Source organism: Heloderma suspectum, chromosome 5 (genome assembly GCF_057233095.1).
Source record: "Heloderma suspectum isolate Gila_16-S chromosome 5, 16-S_ref, whole genome shotgun sequence".
Classification (NCBI taxonomy): Eukaryota; Metazoa; Chordata; class Lepidosauria; order Squamata; family Helodermatidae; genus Heloderma; species Heloderma suspectum.
Genome location: NC_139462.1, coordinates 51,093,550 through 51,116,927, shown reverse-complemented (window position 1 = coordinate 51,116,927; position 23,378 = coordinate 51,093,550). Strand labels below are relative to the sequence as shown.

Here is a 23,378-nt window from a genome sequence, read left to right as displayed (position 1 = left end):
TGAATGGTACAAGGACAGTGATTACATTGCTATCAAATTCAACATATGTAAATGAAAAACTGGCAGGAAGTCCCAAACAGTCACCTTTATCTTCAAAAGAGGAAACAAGTCAAACAGAGGTGATATGATGAGGTTCTAGAGCTAATTGACAAATTAAAAAATTAACAAGTCACCAGCTCTGATACACATACCTGAGAGTTTTTAAAGCTCACATGTGAAATTGAGAGGAACTAATAAAACTATGCAATTTGTCATTAAAATCAGTCTCTTTACTGGAGGAGACCAACTAATCAATTTTGTATAAACGGATTCAAGGGGGAGTTGGGAAATCATAGGCCAGTTAGCCTAATATCTGTCTTGGGTAAACTGATAGAAAGCATTAGTACAATTATTAAACAAAGAAAAACAAGCCACCCTGAGGAAGAATCAGCATGGCTTCTTCAAAGGGGCATCTTGCCACACCAACCTTTTAGCATTCTTCGAAGGGGCATTCTAACCTGTAGATAGGGATGATCTGGTGTACTATATATGTGGGACTTGCACAAAGGTTTTGATAAAGTCCCTCACCAAAGGAGTCTGAGTAAATGTAGCAGTCATAAAATATGATCAGTCAGGGACCGATCAAGACTGATGAACCGCAGCTGGTTCCCAGTCCCATTAGGTAGATCTGCCACTATCCCCTTGCTGAATTCTTTTCTCTAGGCAGGCAGTGCAATGAGTGTTCACGCCAACTTCAGACCAGGGTGAAATTAACAGCTGGCTGAATTCCCTTGTCACAAAGCAAACTGGTAGCCTGTCCTCTCATTCCTTGCCCCTTGTCTCTCACAGTATGAAAGAGCCATTTGACTCATGGGAAAGGATTCTCTGAGCGTAGAAAGTCTCTGTGTCAAATGTTCATCCAAATTAAGGAAGCTTTATTTAAGATCAGAGAGAGAGAGCAAAGCTGGGGTAAATGGGTAGTAAGTGGAAATAAGACAAGCAGCACCACAAATTAAAGAGGTAAAAGATAGGCTAGTGTATCACCTGACATTGTAAGCAACACCTAGACTTCAGTAGCCATACTCTCATCAGGAATGCAAGGGTCAAAGATGTCCAGAAGCAAACTGTTTCCATGGGGAAACTAGTGCATTTTTTAATTTTGAGAGCTCAGGGAAAGGGGTGTGTGAGAAGGCCCACCAAAAAGGAGTGAGGAGACTGGGTGCAGGTGCCTTGCCAATAGGAGAGGAAAGTCCCATGAACTGGTAATATGGGGCATGCCTTGTGGGGCAGTTTTAAACCCGAGGTTTGATATGTTCTGCATGAAAACCTTTGACTCATTGGATATGGAGAGCCCTCCCATATTCAAAGAAGGGGAGAAGTAAAGGTGGAAGGGTGTTCATCTTTCTTCCTGGCAGGTGATTTCTTGGCACATGTGGGATTCTTTCCACATGTCAAAGCATTAGATGAGTGATTGACAAGGCAAGCTAGTAGTTAAAATGGAGTAGCTAAACAAGGGGGTACTTTAAAAGGGATATAACTTTTCTACAGCGGATTCTCTCATGGATTGGTAACTAGTTAAACAATGTAAAAGCAGAGAGTAGAAATAAATGCGCAGGTTTCACAACTGAGTGAAGCAAGCAGTGGGATCCTCAGGATCTGTTTGGGGACTAGTACTATTTAATTTATTTATGATCTGGAGTTAGGGTGAGCAGATTGCTCAGTGGCCAAGTTTGTAGATTATAGCTACAAAGAAGATCTTTAGAAACTGAATGGGCAGCAAAATGGCAGATGAGATTCAGTGTAAGTGTGAAGTGATACAATGCACATTAGGCAAAAGAATCCCAACTTCAAATATACACATGGTTTATAAAGAGGCAGGGATCCAAACCCATGAATGAGATCTTGGGTAGTAGCAGATGGTTCAATGCAAACATCAATTCAGTGTGCAGCAGCAGCAGCAAAAAAACAAACATGTGGCACATTAGGGATTATATTAGGGAAGGGAGTTAAAAAATCTGCCAGCATTGTAATGCCTTTATATAAATCTACGGTGCAGAAATATTTGGAATACTGTGTACAGTTCTGGTCAATAATTCAAAAAGGCTATCATAGAGCTGGAAAACCCAGAGAAAAGAACCATCAAAATGATCACAGGGTAGGACACCTTTCCCTGAGAGGAAAATGCTTGGGCCTTTTTAATTTAAAGTAAAGACAACTCAATTGGAAAGCATGAGAGAAGCTCATAAAATTATATGGTATAGAGAAAATGGAGAATGAAAATTCTCTCTCATATAACATATAACTTGGGCTCACCTAATGAAATTGACTAGCAGTAGATTTCAGGGAAAGATAAAGCATTTTTTCCATACAGTACATAATTAACATCTGGAATGCGCTATCATAGATGTGGTGATGGCTAGTGATTTAGATGGCCTTCAAAGGCGATTGCACAAATTCATGGAGAATAGGTCTATCAAAGCTATCTGCCATGATAGCTAAACAGAACTTCTAAGTTAAGAGGCAGTGTGCCTCTGGATTCCAACTGACAGAATGTAGAAAATGGGAGCACTATCTCCTTCATTTCCCATGCTTATGGGTTTCCCAGAAGTAGGGATGTCAGAGAATTCCGCCACGGATCTCGGTGAGGCCGAATGCCAGTGCATTCGGCCCCCTGAACTCCGTGGCGGAACGGCCTGCCATCCCCCTGCCCCCTCGCGGATCCCCCCCGGGACGAGACTTACCTGGGGTGGATGTTCTGGGTGGCGGTGGCTGCGGCGGTGGCTGCTGGTCTTCCAACCAGCTGCCACCGCTGCCATTTGCAGTCTGGAGGTGTGTGTGGTTTTTTTTTTACAGGGACATGATAGGCTACGTAAAGATTTACGTAGCCTATCATGGCTGGGTTAAAAAAAAACAAAACGTGTACGCAAATGGCGGCGGCTATGGCCGCCGCCATTGGCATTCCTTATTTTTCGCCGTCTTAGTCTACGTAAATATTTACTTAGACTATTACGGCGAAAACAAAGGGGAACGCAAATAGCATAGCGGGCACTATTTGCGTTCCTTTTTGATTCACCGTTTTAGCCTACGTAAAGATTTACGTAGGCTAAAACGGCGAATCAAAAAGGGACACAAATAGCGCCCGCTATGCTATTTGCGTTCCCCTTTATTTTCGCCGTAATAGTCTATGTAAATATTTACGTAGACTAAGACAGCGAAAAATAAGGAACGCAAATTGCGGTGGCCATACCGCTGCCATTTGGGTATGCGGTTTGTTTTTGTTTTTTTTTTACCCAGAGCCCTCCGCGGCCGGAAATCCAGCTGCGGACGGCTCTGGCCTGGGCTGGGCCTGGCCGGCTGCTCCGCGGAGCCGCCGCGGAGCACAGCCGGCTGTCGAGGATTCTGGGGGGGAGGAACGGATTGCCTTCCCCCCCATCAAGGATTCCGGGGGGAGGGACGGTCCGCCTCCCCCCCCATAAACATAATCCACGGAAAGGTAAGTGACTTTCGTACATCTCTACCCAGAAGTAGCTGGCTGGCCACTGCTGAAAAAAGGATGTTCAACTAGCTGGTCAGGGCTCTAGTGTTGGTTAACACAATTTGAGGAGGGAGATAGAAAACACAGAGCAAACACATGCAAGCTGCATTTCTTCTGACATTTGCTTTGAACTAAAGCTGTACTGACATCTTCAGAGACTGAAAGAAAAATAGAAGAGGAAATGCAATTTACACGCACTTCCTCAGCTTCCCCTTGTTTAGGGCATCCCAAGCTCATCTGACAGCAATATGTGATGCTAGACAGATTGTAATCTGTACAAGACGCTGTCATGAAGTTCTTAGACACATTAGTCCTGCATGTGCTTTTGAGAAACGCCTATCTGATTCTTTTAAAATGCTAGCCAATGAGGAAGACTGAACAGACTGGGATCTACCACATGCAGTCTCTCTGAAGTATCCATCTGATCATTTTAATGTCCCCTTTTGAGCTCCATATACAATAGTAAACATTAGTTATGTGTCATGATGGAAAAACAATCCTATTATTTATTTTTACTGGGACTACTTTATTTGGATATGCCAATGTTTCAGAAGCACCAAATAAATGCTCCTAATAGATCTATAGAAGTTGGCACTTCATTACTGTACCATATTTAACTTTACAAGTCTAACAAAATACCTAAGATTACCTGTAGTGTTCTTTTGCATCATCTAGAGCAAGTTGCCGGAATTCTTCATACATTTTCTTGTTAAAGTGGTCTCTGAGGAAAAAGGACCAGAAACGGAAGAGTGTGTTCATTTCTTGAGACTGGCCAATTCCCAACCGTTTTCTTTCTGGAAAGAAAAGAAAAAATAGTGCTAGAGGAGACAATCTGTTGGGAATTATGATTCCACTATCTTCTCAACGGATGCTTTATATTAAACTATGCCATAAAAGTAAAAATAGCATACAACTTGGGCAACAGTTTGAAAAGAGTTCCTGTGAAAGTCATATGCCACCTTCATTGTTATATTTATATTGCTCTCTTCCTTCAAGGAAGTCAAGACTTCAAAACTTGCTTTTCTATACAGAAAATCAACGAACTTCAGACATTGGCAGAACACTTTTACATGCTCATTCAACTTGCTACATTCTATTTCATCATGTGATCAGTTCACCATTTCAAAAGTTAGAAATCTATTTTTCATACTGCTCAAAGCTTGAACAGACAGAATGAGCAACATCTGTGATTATCTATACATACTCAAGGAATCAAAGACATAGGTACAAGTTAATGTTTCTTTTTTCATTTAAGTGAATTCAGTTACAAAGCATTTATTTTGATATCACATCTATCTGTATCACATTTTGTTTTCTACAAATACAGAGAATGTAATGAACAGGTTACAGGTCTTATTTTCAGTAAAAGTTATAGAAAACATTAGTTTTACCATTTAGGCATCTACGGCGATACTTGTGGTACACTTGCTGTGTAAAACCATTTTCCTTCAGAAGTTCATGAGAAGGATGCTGAAACTTGGGAAGTGAATGAGGGGTACACCCATAACTTCCTGATAGCGGAGCACCTTCCAGAGGTGATGCATTTGAACTGCTACAGAAAATAAAAACAAACAAGGGAGAAGTTTTTTTGGAGGTAGTATTGGGAGTTGCATTTCATTTTAGCAGACAATGGAGAAGCAACTTCCATTTCCAACACTGACACCATTAGGCCATCCTCAAACATGCAGAACAAACATGTGGTGCATCCCTCCAGAGAATTTACTACTTTCAAAATGCAGAAGACAAGATGGCATATGCAAATGGTTAACTGTGTCAAGAATGGCTAGAAAACAGAAAGCTATTGTATATCGAGAAGACAATTCAATGAGAACCACTACCCCCACGTAGAGACATTTTCATGTTTGTGTCAATGATGGCAAGCGGTCCAGGTCCTGAGGCACCAAAGCAGGCCAAACCATCACATTCCCACCACCATGCTTGATGGTTGGGATGAGGTTCTTCTGTTTGAACTCAGTGTTTGTTTTTCACCAAACAGAAAGTTTCTCATTGAGGCCCAAAAGTTCTGCCTTTGACTCGTCTGTCCAGAGAACACTGTTCCAGACGTCTTGGGGATCAGCTATGCGATCGTTAGCGAACTTCAGACAGGCAGCAATGTTCTTTTTAGAGAGCAGTAATTTCCTCCTGGCTATCCTCCCATGAACACCATTCTTGTTCAGTCTTTTTCTGATCGATGAATCATAAATACTCACAGTGGCCAAGGCGAGAGTGGCTTGCAGATCCTTGGATGGTACTCTGGGATTCTTTTGGACTTACTGGATGACGCACCGATTTGCTCTTGGAAAGAATTTGGTAGGACGGCTCCTGGGTAGAGTGCCTGTGGTCTTGAACCTTCTTTATTTGTAGACTGACAATGGATTGGAAGATTCCCAAATCCTTAGAAATGGTTTTGTAACCCTTTCTAGACTGATGAGCACCAATTACTGCCTTTCTGAGTTCTTCAGAGACATCTTTTGTTTATGGTATGATGTGTTTCCACACAACGGTATGGTGAAGACCAAACTCACGAAGTTTCTGATCCTTTTATAGGATGGGGCTTCCCAAACTCACCCCTGAAGATCTACCTAATTACTTAAACACCTGATTCTAATTATTCCCTTTAATTGAGCTAATGCAACCAGGGGTTCACTTACTTTTGCACATACCCTGACTCTTAAGTACTCATTGTTTGCCTAATTTACACAGTGCCTTCCATAAGTATTCACCCCCCTTTGACTTTTCCACATTTTGTTGTGTTACAACCTGGAATTAAAATGGATTTAGTTAGGATTTCTTGTCACTAATCTGCACAAAATAGTCCTGGAAAAATCTACATATTTAACAAAATGATTTACATATAAAAACTGAAAACTCTGGATCACATAAGTATTCACTCCCTTTGCTGAGACACCCCTAAATAAGCCCTGGTGCAAACAACTGCTGTCAAAGTCACATAATTAGTTGAATGGAGTCCACCTGTGTGAAATTCAAGGGTCACATGATCTCAGATTAAATACCCCTGTTTCTGGAAGGCTGCAGTTTGTTGGAGAGCATATCTAAACAAACAGCATCATGAAGACTGAGGAACTATCAAAACAAGTCTGGGATAAAGTTCTGGAGAAGCACCAATCAGGGTTGAGTTAGGAAAAAAATATCCCAAACTATGAATATCCCCCAGAGCACCGTTAAATCCATGATTACAAAATGGAAAGAATATGGCACAACCGTGACTCTGCCTAGAGAAGGCCATCCACCAAAACTCAGTAACTGGGTAAGGAGGGCATTAGTCAGAGAAGCAACCAAGAGGCCACTGGTAACTCTGAAGGAACTGGAGAGATCCACAGCTGAGATGGGAGAAACTGTCCATGGGACAACTATCACCCAGATGCTCCACAAAGCTGGGTTTTATGGAAGAGTGGCGAGAAGAAAGCCATTGCTGAAAAAAACTGTATCAAATCCTGTTAGGAGATACAGCAAATATGTGGGAAAATGTTTTCTGGTCTGATGAGACCAAAATTGAACTTTGACCTTACCGCAAAACCCTATGTGTGGCACAAAGCCAACATTGTTCATCGTCCTGAGAACACCATCCCCACGGTGAAGCATGGTGGTGGCAGCATCATGTTGTGAGGATGCTTTTCATCCGCAGGGACTGGGAAGCTGGTCAGGATTGAGGGCAAGATGGATGGAGCCAAATATAGGGCAATTCTAGAGGAAAATCCGTTTCAGTCTACAAGGGACCTGGAACTGGGACAGAGGTTCACCTTCCAGCAGGAGAATGACCCTAAACACACAGCCAAAGTTACACTGGAGCGGTTTATAAACAAGAACCTGAATGTCTTTGAATGGCCCAGTCAAAGCCCAGACCTCAATGCGATTGAGAATCTGTGGCAAGACTTGAAAATTGCTGTTCACCAATGGTACCCATCCAACCTGACAAAGCTTGAGCAACTTTGTCAGGAAGAATGGGCAAAAACTGCAGGGTCCAGATGTGCAAAGCTGGCAGAGACTTACACAAAAGACTCACAGCCGTAACTGCTGCCAAAGGTGCTTTCTACCAAGTATTGACTCAGGGGAGGGGGAAGTGAATACTTATGCAACCAACAAATGCCAGTTTGTTTTTGTTTAATTAACTTCTGTGTCACAATAAAAATATTTTGCACCTTCAAAGTGTTAAGTATGTTGTGTACATCAACCGGTAAAAATGCCAATTAAATCCATTTTAATTCCAGATTGTAACACAACAAGATGTGGAAAAGTCAAAGGGGGGTGAATGCTTATGCAAGGCACTGTACATCATTTTATTTCACAAGATATGCAATCAGTTAATATAAACTGGATATTTGATTCACGAAGGCTATCATGGTACAATTATGAAATTTCTGTAATTATCAATTGGGTTCACAAACTTTTTCTCATCACTGTAGCTGCCACTACAAAAAACAAGTATGCATGACAGATACAGCATCACCTACTATATCCCCAAGTAAAGTTTCAAAGCTTTCAAGTTAATCTGTTGTGCTCAGATTATTACCTATCATATCCCTGAAAATATATCCTTCAGGTTTTCTTGGGACAGCTTGACTATTTCCTGCTTTGATTAAGATAATCTACCGAGACAATGCTTACCACTAACCAGATGAAATTATTTCACAAGTATCAATACTAGATGCTCCACAAATGTAAACCAACAACATGAAGTGTACCAGCAAATAGTTTACTACCATCCATATGCAGTTTTGAAAATTTTGTTTTTACAGTTCTTCTGTTGGAGCTGCTTTGCATAGTACACAATGGGTTGGATCCAGACTTAGTCATACCGGAGTAGACCCCTTGAAATCAATGGAATTTAAGTTAGTAATGATAAGTCCCATTAATTTTAATGTCTTCTTTAAGTATGACGAAGTCTGAACCCAACCCATTCTATTTTGGAAGAGATTCCCATTCCATTTATGTACATAGAATCCATTCCCAAGCAAACCTGAAGACATATATTGTCAGGAGCTGTGGCTGATAAATAGGCAATACCTGAATGTAACATGCATTTAATAAGTAACCCTCCAGATATTGTTGGATTTCAACACTCATCAGCCCCAGCCAGCATGGTCAATGATCAGGGATAATAGAAACTGCAGTCCAACAACATCTGGAGGACCACAGTTTCTCCACCCCTGGCCTATATGGACAACTTTCATAATAATATGTGTGTATGTATATGTAGTCAGTTATGAAGAACACCAGCAGATATAAATCATGGCTTTTCCCAACAGAATATATGTAAGCAGATGCACAATTTTTTCTTCACAGTTACTGCTCATGTATGTTTTCTTGAAGGCAGCACCACTGATAATGGCAAATTTCCTTTATAACTGGCGCTACAAGTCCCAAGTACAGAATGAGTACTTTGTGAACCACCCGGAGAGCTTCAGCTATGGGGCAGTATAGAAATATAATAAACGAATGAATGACATAGCAACTTCCCCTTATTACTTCCTTCTCTATTTTGCAAGATGATGGAATTAATCCATAATATTTCCACTGATTCTACTGAGTAAAAAATTAGACTAAGTTACCACATTAAAAAATATTACTACCTTATAGAAGATGTTCTTGGCCTGTGATCCTTGGAATCCATTACCCAGCCAACATGACTTTCTAATGGAGGGTTTGTACTATGCCGTGTTTTTCTTTTCCTTCGTGTCTAAAATAAAATAAAGCATTATATTTTCCTGATGTGACTGGAGCCACTTTTCTGAAGAATCACAGCCTAATTAAAGTCAAGTTTCATAAAAGTTCACATTGCACATCATATGCATTATGAGGTCATAAAGTTGAGCATGATTACCCAAATGCCTAGCCTCAACAAGAAGTTAACAGTGTGAATATTTCATTATGGATTTAACAGTTTTGACCAAATCCAAAATTATTTCCTACACTCAAAGGAAGATTGAGAAGCAGGAGGGTGTTTTTTTTTAAAAAAAATTCAATGTTGTGTTCTCTGGTGATAAGAGATAGTACGTTATGAAGATCTGGAAACATATGTAGAATGTTTTTAGTTACCTTAACATCAATGGATCTTGCTTCTTTAACAACGGGGTAGAATCTTGGTGTTTTGTTAGGATCCTGCAGTCTTGGAGTACGAGGTGTTTTGGGTGTTCTGGCAGGGTGGACTCTAGGAGATTCAGGAACAGCCGTTGGCAGCGAGCAAGCCATTGTTCTTGGAGGTATTTCTTGGATTCCAAACAATTTACAAGCCAGCTCTTCAGTTAAGTCTAAACAGAAAGACCAGAGGATTGATTGACCTTGCTTTCAGCTGCCTTCTGGGGCTCCTTAATTGGCCTTTGCTGGCCACTACTTTGTTTTACTGGATCTGTTTTTAATGTGCTCTTCTTTAATGTTGTGTATTGTGTTTAACACTTTAGTATAACATATATGCGGGGGGGGGGGTAAAGCGTCACAACAGCAAAGCAACAAGGAGGCTCTGGATCCACCATGGATGCAGTCAGTCTTAAGGTTAGTCAGTCTGTCTGTCTGTCTGCCTGTCTATCTATGAGTGTGTGTGTGTATTTATTTATTTCTAAGTCACTTTGGTTGCTGAATGTGTGTGTGTATAATATATATATATTTATTTCTAAGTCACTTTGGTTGCTGAATGTGGAGTACGGATTAAAATGAATAAAGCAAAGGCGATCTGGAGGTATGTGTGTGCGTGCACATGCATGAACAAACACAAGGGAGAGAGACATGGAGGATTCTAATGAAGGATGGCATACCTGATAAGATCTAATGGGACCCTACGGCTGGCGGCAAGCACCACCAGTTCCTGGTGTGCGCACAACTGGCCCTGGCAGTGTCAGTATGCATATGGCCCCTACCACCAGCGGTAGCAATGTAGTGCTTCCGGGGGCAGGTCATGCCTTCCAGAAACATGCGTTTCTGATCACTTGGGGGCTTGCCCCCAGAAGCACTACATTGCTGCCATTGCTGGCTGTACATGCACTGGAAATCAGTGGCGCTCGCCGTCACCAGTAGGATCCTGTTGGATCCTACCCATTGATTCACAATATCAAAAGTAACTGTTTACATACATTGGGCAGTATCCAACTGTGTCATTCCACTAGTGTAAATGACGTTGCACTAGCAGAAACTAGGTTCCAAATTATGTTTAAGAGGGAAATCTAACTACAGTTACATTTGCGGAAGCACAGTTGTGCATTCTGCTTGCGCAACTGGGTGCCCATTCTGCTTGCATGACTTGTTGTTCAACCAGCTGTGCATTGTGCTCATGAAATTGGTTATGAAACTAAAAGGTTCGGTGGAGCTCTGCTAGAGCTATATGAGTTTGCGGAATGACACTGCTGCATACTGCCCTATGTAAAAATAGAGATTTTAAGCTTCCCTGTAAAGTCTTCTTTTATTTGTTGATATGCAGTGACCCAACCAACTACTTGAAATCTTGTTTATTAATTATTTAGATAACTTATAATCTACCATTTAATACAAAATTCTCAAAAAGGATAACAACATTGCTCTCCCAATACAACAATAAAACCGCCAGAAACAGCCTTCCACAAAGTAGTGCCTACCAGATGTTTTAGATCACAAATCCCATCAATCCCAGCTAACATGGCCAATGGTCAGAGATGATTCCAAAACAACTAGAAAGCACCACACTGGGGAAGGCTGAGCAAAAGAAATAGTGAGCAGGGAGATTATTGCACAACCAATAAGACCAGATTTTGCTTGTGCTTTATTTAGGCACATTGTTCAGCCACCTCGATGGCTTCCAAGATGTCAACAAGCATTTTGAACACACTTTCTACTGTTATCTTCACAACCATAAGGCCTAGAAAACTGCTTTTTAAATGTGAAGATTGATTCTCAGGACACTTGATTCTGTAACCACCACCACAATGGAACCAAATCCTGCAGTGAACAGAGAAGTATGCAAAACTGCAACATTTGCTTAATTTATACTCCTTTCTCCAACTTCCCAAAATCTCATTTTACCATAGAATTGCATAAAGGTGTCTGAACAAGTATCCCTTCTCACTCTCTGGTGCTTAATAAGTGATTAACATTTCAGAAGGCAATATAATTATCTATATGAAACATGACTAAACATACACACACACTTCCTAGTCATATAATCATATATTTAATCTACTATAGCTCTGATTCAGAGATTCACTCTACACGTTATACGCTCAGGGCCAGAAATATTGGAACAAGGATAACTGTTTTGGCAGTTGGCCTGTGTACACCACCACACTGAAGTTGAAAGGAAACACACCCAGATGGGAGCGAAGTCAGGACTTTCAGCTGTAATTCAAGGGGTTTGACAAAAGTGGGGCACTAACCATTCAGGAAGGACAGCCAGTGGCATACACTCACCCCCATCATTGGTGGCTCATAAGTAATGGAACAAACCAACATCATTTCAAACTTAAGGATCGCCTTTAATACCTGGATGAAAATCCTTTGCAGTCAATGACTGCCTGAAGTCTGGAACCCATAAAAAAAGGTAAAGGTGTCCCCAACCAGTCGTGTCCGACTCTAGGGTGTGGTGCTCATCTCCATTTCTAAGCCGAACAGCCAGTGCTGTCCAAAGACGCTTCCGTGGTCATGTGGCCGGCATGACTGTACACTGAGGTGCACGGAATGCTGTTACCTTTCCCGCCGAAGCGGTACCTATTTATCTACTTGCAATTTCTTGCTTTCGAACTAGGCTGCTAGGTTGGCAGGAGCTGGGACTGAAGACGGGAGTTCACTCCATCACGCGGCACTCAGGTCTCGAACTGCTGTCCTGCTGACCTTCCAGTCTGCAGTTCAGCGTCTTAACCACTAAGCCACTGCGGCCCTTCTGGAACCCATGGACATGACCAAATGCTGAGTTTCCTCCCTCGAGATGCTTTGCCAGGCCTTCACTGCAGCTGCCTTCAGCTGCTGCTTGTTTGTGGCTCTTTCTGCCTTCAGTCTTGTCTTCAGTAAGTGACAAGCATGGTCTATTGGGTTGAGATCAGGTGACTGACTTGGCCATTGAAGAACATCCCACTTCTTTGCCTTCAGAAACTCTTGGGTAGCTTTTGCTGTATGTTTTGGGTCATGATCCATCTGCAATATGAAGCGGCATCCTATCAGTTTGGCAGCATTCGGCTGAATCTGAGCAGAAAGTATAGCCCTATACACTTCAGAATTCATCCTGCTGCTTTAATCAGCAGTCAGGTCATCAATAAACACCAGTGACCTGGTTCCATTGGCAGCCATACATGCCCATGCCATCACACTGCCTCCACCATGTTTGACAGATGATGTGGTATGCTTTGGATCACGAGCTGTTCCTTTCCTTCTCCATACTTTTCTCTTCCCATCATTCTGGTACAGGTTAATCTTGGTTTCATCAGTCCAAAGAATCTTATTTGAGGACTGGGCAGGCTTTTTTAGGTGTTTGCTGGCAAAGGCTAATCTGGCCTGTCTGTTCTTGAGCATTACCAGTGGTTTGCACCTTGTTGTGAAGCCTCTGTATTTACATTCATAAAGCTATCTCTTGACTGTAGATGTTGACAATGACATGCCTACCTCTGCAAGAGCGTTCCTGACCTAGCAAGATGTTGTGAAAGGGTTCCTCTTCGCCATGGGCAGAATTCTGCGGTCATCCACTTTAGTTGTCTTCCGTGGTCTTCCAGGCCTTTTGCTGTTGCTGAGCTTGCCAGTTAATTCCTTCTTTTTCAGGATGTTCCAAACTGTTGTTCTGGCTACTTCCACTGTTTTTGCTATCTCTCTGATGAGTTTATTTTGTTTCCTCAGCTTAATGATGGCCTCCTTCACTCGCATGGACACCTCTTTGGACCTCATGTGGGGAGTTCCAGTGAACAGCTACCAAATGCAAATGTAACCACCTCCAGGCCTTTTACCTGCTTGATTGGTCATGGGGTACCCAGGAAACAGGCCACACCTGGCCATGCAGCTGCTTGTCAGCCATTCGTTCCATTACTTATGAGCCAACAACGATGGGGGGGGGGGTATGCCACTGGCTGTCCTTCCTGAATGGTTAGTGCCCCACTTTTGTCAAACCCCTTGAATTACACCTGAAAGTCCTGACTTCGCTCCCATCTGGGTGTGTTTCCTTTCAACTTCAATGTGGTGGTGTACACAGGCCAACTGCCAAAACAGTTATCCTTGTTCCAATATTTCTGGCCCTGACTGTAGTTTAACTTGTGTCAGAGCTTCTCCCTTTTTTATGTCAGGAAACATTTCATGTGTATATCCTCCAGTAGACATACAGAAAGGCCCTTGTAATTGAATTGAATAGTAAAGGCTATGAATACCTCCAACACCATGTGAATACTGGGATAATTATGGAGGTCTCAATCAGGTTGTGCCATAACAAATGTCATCTTAAATAGCTTCATCGTTTTTTTTTAATGTAATAGTCTGAATATATACCTTCTTCAGATCGTGAAGGACCAGGAGGGATTTCCTGATTTGTATCGATGATATGCTCAGGTGTGAGATTGTCAAATTCCTCTTTACTGATGAGATTTAACTTTTTAAAGTTTTCGACTTCTGGCTGAAATGGGGATAGGAATATCTGTAACAACCTATCATAAGTTATAGAATTGCAGGGATAATAGCTCACAGAGGAAAGACAAGTCAACATGAACCAATCACTTATTTGACTAACTTATTTTAGATAGAAAAAATTAGAAAGAATAATTATTCCAACTGGCAAATGTAATGCAACAAAATTGTGACATGTTCATAAAGACAGTAAAGTATTACAAGAGTTATACACTCAGGTTTTCCAGGTTCATTTCTTAGGTCTCAAGAAGTCTGCCTAAATAGTAAGATTATGATAGCAAGACTAATTAGAAGTATTGTCCATGCAAAGGCCTCATCTTCCTTATTGCCCAGGAGAAAAACAAATGACACAAGTGATTTCTCACTGCACCAAATGGCTATTACCACCTAAAACTGACGTTTTCCACACCCTAGTATCCCAAACCTTTCACATGGCAATCTGAGAAAGGAACATTGGTACTTAATGAAGATTTCTTCATTGGTGTACGGAAGGAATCTAGGTTGGGCTTTACTCCTCCCATCAGGCTCAAGAGACAAGGATCATGTAACTGAGCTTTTGCTACTTTGGCTCCCAGAGAAAACTTCTCCCCAGCTCTATGCTGTCGCCAAGCTTATAGTAGAAAAAACTAACAAGACTACTATACATTCTGAAAGTAATGGAAGAACAGAGAGAGGAGTCTCCCTTGGAAGAATTTTGTATCTGTGGACTGTGGTGTAGAAAGAATTGAAGCTCATAAAAAACACTGGCTAACAGAAAAAACAGCCACTGCATACAAAAAGGGATAGCTCCTGGATATCCTCCACACACCAACAAGAAGTAATTTTCACTGTTAAGTACCAACGTTCCTTTCCCAGTGTGAGAGGATTGTAATATGAAATAGCAGTATGATCACCTGGGTGGAATAAATGGCTATTTTCTTAGAGGAAGTACATTCTACACAGTGCTCCTCCTGAAGGCTGTCTCTGAGGATGTACGAGTGTCTAGTTTGTAGTGTCTTATGAGTGTGTTCACCAAGGACTGACTGGGAGCCTGGCATTCAGAGATCAGGGAGTTTGTGAAAAAGTGGATGTGTGTTGTATGTACATTTTGAGAACTCTGTAGGTGTCCAATAGGTGCTCAGTAGGATGGTAATAATTGGGACTGAAGGAATGTGTTTTCTGTGATCTGCAGTGAGTCTCCCACCCCATGCCACTTTTTGTAACATCTTTTGAATGTAAGGAGGATATAGTCCAAAAATCACTCTTTGGGGAAAATACATAACTGGTACTTGATCAAGAGTATTCTGATCTTTGACACGCTGTTTGCAGATGTTACCACAACTACTTTGAATGAGCACAGTCTTTAACATTGCTGATTTTAGTGATTCAAATGAAGGTTTTGGAAGAGCTTCCAATATTGTGTGGAGTTTTCAAGAAGGGAATGTGCAGACTGTTGAAGGACTAATTAGGAATCTTTGAGACATACCACCTTAAACCCAACACTGCCCTCCACTTTCCTCCCTTTAGGGGAACGATGAAGAAGATCGAGTAGATTCCTAAGAATCTTTTGTGGATGGAACAGGTTCTATTGCTTATTTTTATGCTTATAAAAACATGTATAGACTACCTTTCAGCCCTTACAAAGGACCTCAAGGAAGTTTGCAATACAATTACAAACAGTAAATCACTAAAACAATATTAAATAGATTTAAGACAGATTTTTTAAAAAACGGAGAAGATGAAGAGTTAAAACTTCAATATTAGAATTAAGCATCACTAAAGGCCAGATGTAATAGGTCCTGTCTCATGTTCCCACACAGCAAACCTCTTTAGGTGGTGGGATATAAAGCAGGGTCTCTGAAGATTACCATAACCTATGGGCAGGTTCACATGGAAAGTGATGGTATTTCAGACATCCTTGCTCTAAGCCATTTAGGACTTTTTAGGTAAAGACCAGCACCTTGAATTGGGCCTGGAAACAAATCAGAAGCCAGTGGAATTCATTAGCATAATATGGTCTAGAAAATGCATATCAGGCAGATTCCTGGCTGCTGCATTTTGCATCAGCTGCAGTTTCTGCACACTCTTCAAGGCCAGCCTCATGTAGACTGTGCCACAGTAATCTAATCTGATAGCGATCAAGGCATGTATCACGGTGGCAAGATCAGTCTTCTCTAGGAAGGAGCACATTTGCTAAAGCTGAGCAATAGCACTCACGACCATATTAGCAACCTGAGCATCCAGGAGCAATGCTGGATCCAGGAGCCCTCCCAGACCATGAACCTGATCCCTTAGAGCAGAGGCAGGGAACCTGTTGCCCTCCAGATGATATTGGACTACAACTCCCAGCATCCCTGACTCCTGGTCATGCTGGCTGGGGTTTGTGGGAGCTGGGAATCCCAACATCATCTGGAGGGCCCCAGGTTCATCACCCCTACTTTACAGAGTGTGCAATCCCATCCTGAACAGGCTGTACTACTAATCCCAGATCAAATTGTCTACTGACCTTCATTACCTGTCTTGTCTGGACTAAGCCTCAACTTTTTAGCCCATATCTAGTCCATCGCTGTGTCCAGGTAATGGTTCAGAGCTTCCACAACTTTCTTGGGTTTCGTTGAAAAGGAAAGATAGAATTGGGTGTCATCAGCATATTGATGGTACCCAAATCCAGAACTTTAGATGATTTTCCCAATAGCTTAATTAGATGTTAAAAAACATGGGGACAAAACAAGAGCCTGAGGTGCCCCGCAGGCCAAAAGGTGAGCAATTATCTCCCAACACCACCTTCTGGGAACATTCGGCCAAACAGGGCCAGAAACACTGTGATATGGTGAACCCTTTCCCATACCTGCCAAATGTCCCAGAAGGATACCATAACTGGTGGTATCAAATACTACTGAAAGGTCCAACAGAACTAACAGGGACACACTCTCCCTTGCCTAGCTCCAAATATAAGGCATCTATGAAGGCAACCAAAGCTATTTCAGTCCCCAGACCAGACCTGAACCAAGATAGGAAAGGATGCAAATATTCAGTTTCCTTCAAGAAAGCATGGAGTTGGATTGTCACCACTCTCTCGAAGACCTTAAAAAAAGGCACCAAAAAAATGGCTTCCAGAGTGACAACATAGTGCCAAAAGAATAACAATTAGCTTGTCTGCAAGCTAATTTTGGCCCTTTTGGTGCTCCATAGTAGCTATGGAGCACTAAAGGGGTAAAAAAAAAAAAAAAGGTCAAAATAGCTGCTCTGGACACCACCTTTTTCTTTTTTAACACAAGTTTGGGGGGTGGCAGGTGAGCTGCATGCTGCCCACCTCTTCCTTACACAAAAGAATAATACTGGAGACTGCCTTGAAATTATCTAGAATCATGGGGTCTTACAACTGCTTCTTTTAATAAAAGAGGAACACAGGCCTCCACGCCCATGTCAGTCCCCTCTGGCAGCTTTTATCAGCTAGGACAGGCATGGGTTTAGCAACCACATGGTTGACCTCACTCCTCCTTTTCAAAATCCTCAGGCAGAACAAGATGAAACTCAAGCAGGTGCCCAAGTCAGAACCACAGATCCTGCTCTTATTGTGGAGTCCAAGTCCGAGTGAATGAAAGCTATTTTATCAGCAAAGTGACACACATACTGATCACAGCGGGTTGCTGAGGGCTCATATTCATTACTTTAGGGTTTAGAATAAAAGTATGATTTCTTTGCTGCCATCTCAGCCACAGAATAGGCCCTAAAATGTAGCCTGTTTTTGGTCAGATTTGTCCCAAGTCTTCCTCCACTGTTGCTGTAGTCCAAGCATTTCATTGCCCCAAGCTCCTCAGAAAACCAAGAAGCGCAAGCTGTAACCCAACAAGAGGGTGCATATGCAAAGTAGTGTCACCCTCCCAGGTCATCTTCCAGTTCTACAGATCAGCCAGAGCTTCAACAGGATTGTCAGTGCTATCAGCTGGAAAATCCCTCAGAGCATTCAGAGATCTTGGATCCAGCAGTCTCTGAGGGTGGACCATTTTATTAGCTACCCCCACCCCCACCACTTGCAGATTGTAGGTGTCCCAGGAATTCAAAACCCTATCAGGTAGTGATCTGCCCTTGACAATGGAGTTTGTCCTGATCATGTGTGAGGTCCAGGAGAAGCAGATTACAACATGGTGCTCACTGTCTGCTCTGGGTCATGTCAGACAAGACAGGAGCCATGTCAGAACTTTGTATAGTACACCCCAGGAGGTGCTGGCTGGAGTATTCTCCTATAAGAGCTGTTGTCCTACCAAAGGACTACAGACTACAGTCAACCAAGGCCTTAGGAAGGCTAGCAGAGTTTGGTTTTTCAGTGGCTCCGTGCTTGCTGGATGCCAACCGTAGCTCTTAAAGGGCCAGTGCTTATTTCTATGGTCTCATGCTCCTGCATGGCTGAGGGACAGGAGAAGGTGCAGGGAACTCATCCTCAGAATCAGACATAAATGGGAGAGCTACATCCTCAGCCTGGGAAGGCATAGAAGGGGAAGCCGAGGGTTCCCCCTGAAGTGGGGCAACCAAGTTCTGAATCCAAATCTTCCTTGCCGTAATCTGGAACTCCAGAACCAGGGGCATATGACACCATTAAGAACAATAAAAAGGTAATTAGAAGGAATAAACACGCAAAAATCTTCTAGAGAGAGAAAAACGCACCTGGCTCTCAAATGAGATAGGGAAAGAACTAGGGAGAGGCTTCCTTTGGGAGGCAAAGTCACAAAAGTTCAGTCACATGATCCTTGACACTTGAGCCTGAATGGCAGAATAAAGCCCTATCTGGATAGCCCCCCAGCCCATATCAACAGGGAACATACTACTATCTTGATCTGAAAATTCTGTGATTTTAAGTATTTCTGAAAATGCGTACAGTAACGTTATAAAGATGGTAAAAAGCAAAAACTTCACAAAGACCAGACTCATAGCTGCTATACCTTTTTGTTCCTCATTTTCACTTTCTTACTCTTTAAATGATCCCCTTTCATTTCTGAAAATAATGTAGGCTCAAATATCGACAGACAGTTTCTTCATTCATTGACAGCCAAATCCCAAGACTAGCTACACAAGTACAAAAGGGACAAACTACTACACCTGTGCAACGTCACAAAATTGCATTATAAATAATTAACATTTGAGTACCAAGCATAATTAACATTTGAGTACCCCTTCATGGATCACTGCCTTGTTGTGGCGAAGGGGCTTGCGTAACTCAGTGAAGCCATAAGCTATGCCGTGCAGGGCCACCCAAGACGGACAGGTCATGGCAGCGAGTTCTGACAAAATGTGGTCCACTGGAGAAGGAAATGGCAACCCACTCCAGGATTCTTGCCAAGAAAACCCCATGGAACGTATCACAAGGCTAAAAGATATGACGCCGGAAGATGAGCCCCTCAGGTCGGAAGGTGTCCAATATGCTACTGGGGAAGAGCAGAGGGTATTTCCAAGTAGCGCCAGAAAGAGTGAAGCGGCTGGGCCAAACCCGAAAGGACACTCAGCTGTGGATGTGTCTGGCGGTGAAAAGAAAATCCGATGCTGTAAAGAACAATATTGTTTAGGAACCTGGAATGTCAGATCAATGAATCAAGGTAAGCTGGAGGTGGTCAAACATGAGATGGCAAGACTGAACATCGACATCTTGGGAATCAGCGAACTAAAATGGACAGGCATGAGCGAATTTAATTCAGGTGACCATCATATCTACTATTGTGGGCAAGAATCCCTTAGAAGAAATGGAGTAGCACTCATAGACAACAAAAGGGTGGGAAAAGCAGTACTGGGGTACAATCTTAAAAATGATAGAATGATCTCAGTACAAATCCAAGGCAAACCATTCAACATCACAGTAATTCAAGTCTATGACCCAACCACTGATGCCGAAGAAGCTGAGGTTGATCGGTTCTATGAAGACCTACAACACCTTCTAGAACTAACACCAAAAAAAGATGTCCTCTTCATCATAGGGGATTGGAATGCTAAAGTAGGAAGTCAAGAAATCACCGGGATAACAGGCAGGCATGGCCTTGGTGTACAAAATGAAGCAGGACAAAAGCTAATAGAGTTTTGCCAAGAGAACATGCTGATCATAGCAAACACTCTTTTCCAACAGCACAAGAGGCGACTCTACACATGGACGTCACCAGATGGTCAATATCGAAATCAGATGGATTATGTCCTTTGCAGCCAAAGATGGAGAAGCTCCATACAGTCAGTCAAAACAAGACCTGGAGCTGACTGTGGCTCAGATCATGAGCTGCTTCTTGCAAAATTTCGGCTTAAATTGAAGAACGTCGGGAAAACCACTAAACCATTCAGGTATGACCTAAATCATATCCCTGATGAATATACAGTGGAGGTGAGGAATAGATTTCAGGGATTAGACCTGATAGACAGAGTGCCTGAGGAACTATGGACGGAGGTCCGTAACGTTGTTCAGGAGGCAGCAACGAAATCCGTCCCAAAGAAAAAGAAATGCAAGAAAGCCAAGTGGCTGTCTGATGAGGCTTTACAAGTAGCTCACGAAAGAAGGGAAGTGAAAAGCAAGGGAGAAAGGGGAAGATATACCCAACTGAATGCAGAGTTCCAGAGAATAGCAAGGAGAGACAAGAAGGCCTTCTTAAATGAACAATGCAAAGAAATCGAGGAAAACAACAGAATGGGAAAGACTAGAGATCTCTTCAAGAAAATTGGAGATCTCAAGGGAACGTTTTGTGCAAAGACGGGCATGATAAAGGACAAAGAAGACAGGGACCTAACAGAAGCAGATGAGATTAAGAAGAGGTGGCAAGAATACACAGAAGAACTATACAGGAAAGATCTGAATGTCCCTGATAGCCATGATAGTGCGGTCACTGAACTTGAGCCGGACATCCTAGAGAGTGAAGTCAAGTGGGCCTTAGGAAGCATTAGTAACAACAAAGCTAGCGGAGATGACAGTATTCCAGCCGAGCTATTTAAAATCCTAAAAGATGATGCTGTTAAAGTGCTGCATTCAATATGCCAACAAATCTGGAACACTCAACAGTGGTCACAAGACTGGAAAAGGTCAGTTTACATTCCAATTCCAAAGAAGGGCAACGCCAAAGAGTGTTCAAACTACCGCACAATTGCGCTCATTTCACATGCCAGCAAGGTGATGCTCAAAATCCTACAAGCTAGGCTTCAGCAGTATGCAAACCGAGAACTACCGGAAGTACAAGCTGGGTTTCGAAGAGGCAGAGGAACTAAAGATCAAATCGCCAACATTCGCTGCATCATGGAGAAAGCAAGAGAATTCCAGAAAAACGTCTATTTCTGCTTCATTGACTACGCTAAAGCCTTTGATTGTGTGGATCACAACAAACTGTGGCAAATTCTTAAAGTGATGGGAGTACCAGACCACCTTACCTGTCTCCTGAGAAACCTGTACGAGGGTCAAGAAGCAACAGTAAGAACCAGACATGGAACAACCGAGTGGTTCAAAATTGGGAAAGGAGTACGACAAGGCTGCATATTGTCTCCCTGCTTATTTAACTTATATGCAGAGTACATCATGAGAAATGCCGGGTTGGATGAATCAGAGGTCGGAATTAAGATTGCCGGGAGAATTATCAACAACCTCCGATATGCAGACGATACCACCCTAATGGCAGAAAGCGAAGAGGATCTCAAGAGCCTCTTGTTGAGGGTGAAAGAGGAGGGTGCAAAAGCTGGTTTGAAACTCAACATTAAAAAAACGAAGATCATGGCATCTGGCCCTATCACTTCCTGGCATATAGAAGGGGAAGAAATGGAAGCAGTGACAGATTTTACTTTCTTGGGCTCCAAGATCACTGCAGACGGTGACTGTAGCCATGAAATTAAAAGACGCTTGCTCCTTGGGAGGAAAGCTATGGCACACCTAGACAGCATAGTAAGAAGCAGAGACATCACCTTGCCGACAAAGGTCCACATAATCAAAGCTATGGTTTTCCCAGTAGTAATGTATGGCTGTGAGAGCTGGACTATAAGGAAGGCTGAGCGCCGAAGAATTGATGCTTTCGAACTGTGGTGCTGGAGAAGACTCTTACGAGTCCCCTGGACTGCAAGGAGGTCAAATCAGTCCATCCTAATGGAAATCAACCCTGACTGCTCATTGGAAGGACAGATAATGAAGCTGAAGCTCCAATATTTTGGCCACCTAATGCGAAGAGAAAACTCCCTGGAAAAGACCCTGATGCTGGGAAAGACTGAAGGCAAAAGGAGAAGGGGACGGCAGAGGATGAGATGGCTAGATAGCATCACGGATGCAATGAATATGAACTTGAGCACGCTCCGGGAGAGAGCGCAGGACAGGAAGGCCTGGCGTGCTATGGTCCATGGGGTCACGAAGAGTCGGACACGACTGAACGACTGAACAACAACAACAACAACCAAGCATGCATTTTATCTATTACTCAGTGCTGAAACTGCTTTATTATTCTTACTCATGGACTTCTACTCTTAATTAACGACTTCTGATAAATGAGAAACCAAGACAAACACAATTTGTCTATTCAATTCAGCACTCTTTATGAACAAAAGGATTATGCCTAATAACTCCAGCATGTCTACACATGGCAAAATTGTCCTTCCAATTTATTTTCATCCATTGTAGTAGATCTTTGCTAACAAGAGTACTGGCAACAAACCCATTCATTAAATCATATTCTGTTCAACAGCTCAAACACATAATTACCTTCATAGCAACACAGTCATTTTCAGTCTGCTCCATCCACAAATCCTGTTCATAGTAGTATAAGCCATCATTAATAACTTTGGCAAGTTCTGATGTAATTTTTGCCCGTGACACATGGTTGCCAGTGCGATCTCCTCCAGGATGTTTTCTCATATATGGTGGTGTCTGTGTTACAATCAAGATCTTATTTAAATCCTGATCATCAATTTCATAATCTGAATCACTGTCTGACCACTCTGTGAATGTATTTTTGCGGCCCTCTATTTGTACCATCTCTTCATCAAACAAAAAATCAAGCTCTTCCTGTTCTTGCTCCTCTGCAGGCAGTGGCTGCTGCTGCCCCAACGTTTCTTCAAGTGTAGGCACAGATTCCTGAAAAGGGAAAAAGTGTTTTTCAGACTTTGAGTGAATCAAAGACACAACCTAGTTTATTATTCTTGAAAGAATAAGAGAAAATATTTAAATGGAAAGAAGATGAACAGAGTGATTAATATGAGGAATAGCAGCTTTACCATCCACCATACCAGATGGAACAAAAAGATCCACAAATGATCATTTATGTTTCTTAATATCATATCCATGCATTCAGGCTTACAACTCAATTCAAAC

The 23,378-nt window shown here is 42.3% G+C and overlaps 2 protein-coding genes across 4 annotated transcripts in view; one reads left to right on the top strand and one right to left on the bottom strand.

The window, feature by feature from the left end:
* LARP1B (La ribonucleoprotein 1B) overlaps positions 1 to 23,378 on the bottom strand; it is a 71,834-nt gene that overhangs the window by 7,983 nt on the left and 40,473 nt on the right. For all 3 annotated transcript variants that reach the window (XM_084856016.1, XM_084856014.1, XM_084856015.1), the window contains exons 11-16: positions 22,770 to 23,141; positions 13,958 to 14,081; positions 9,572 to 9,783; positions 9,106 to 9,212; positions 4,906 to 5,066; positions 4,164 to 4,308 (exon numbers count right to left, since the gene is read on the bottom strand). In XM_084856016.1, the coding sequence (XP_084712142.1) occupies positions 4,164 to 4,308; positions 4,906 to 5,066; positions 9,106 to 9,212; positions 9,572 to 9,783; positions 13,958 to 14,081; positions 22,770 to 23,141 (1,121 nt within the window). The remainder of the gene's footprint in view (positions 1 to 4,163; positions 4,309 to 4,905; positions 5,067 to 9,105; positions 9,213 to 9,571; positions 9,784 to 13,957; positions 14,082 to 22,769; positions 23,142 to 23,378) is intronic.
* Positions 1 to 23,378, top strand: part of PGRMC2 (progesterone receptor membrane component 2) — a 63,133-nt gene that overhangs the window by 26,819 nt on the left and 12,936 nt on the right. Inside the window, exon 4 of the transcript XR_014792062.1 lies at positions 13,319 to 13,402. The gene's annotated coding sequence lies outside the window, so the exon portion shown is untranslated. The remainder of the gene's footprint in view (positions 1 to 13,318; positions 13,403 to 23,378) is intronic.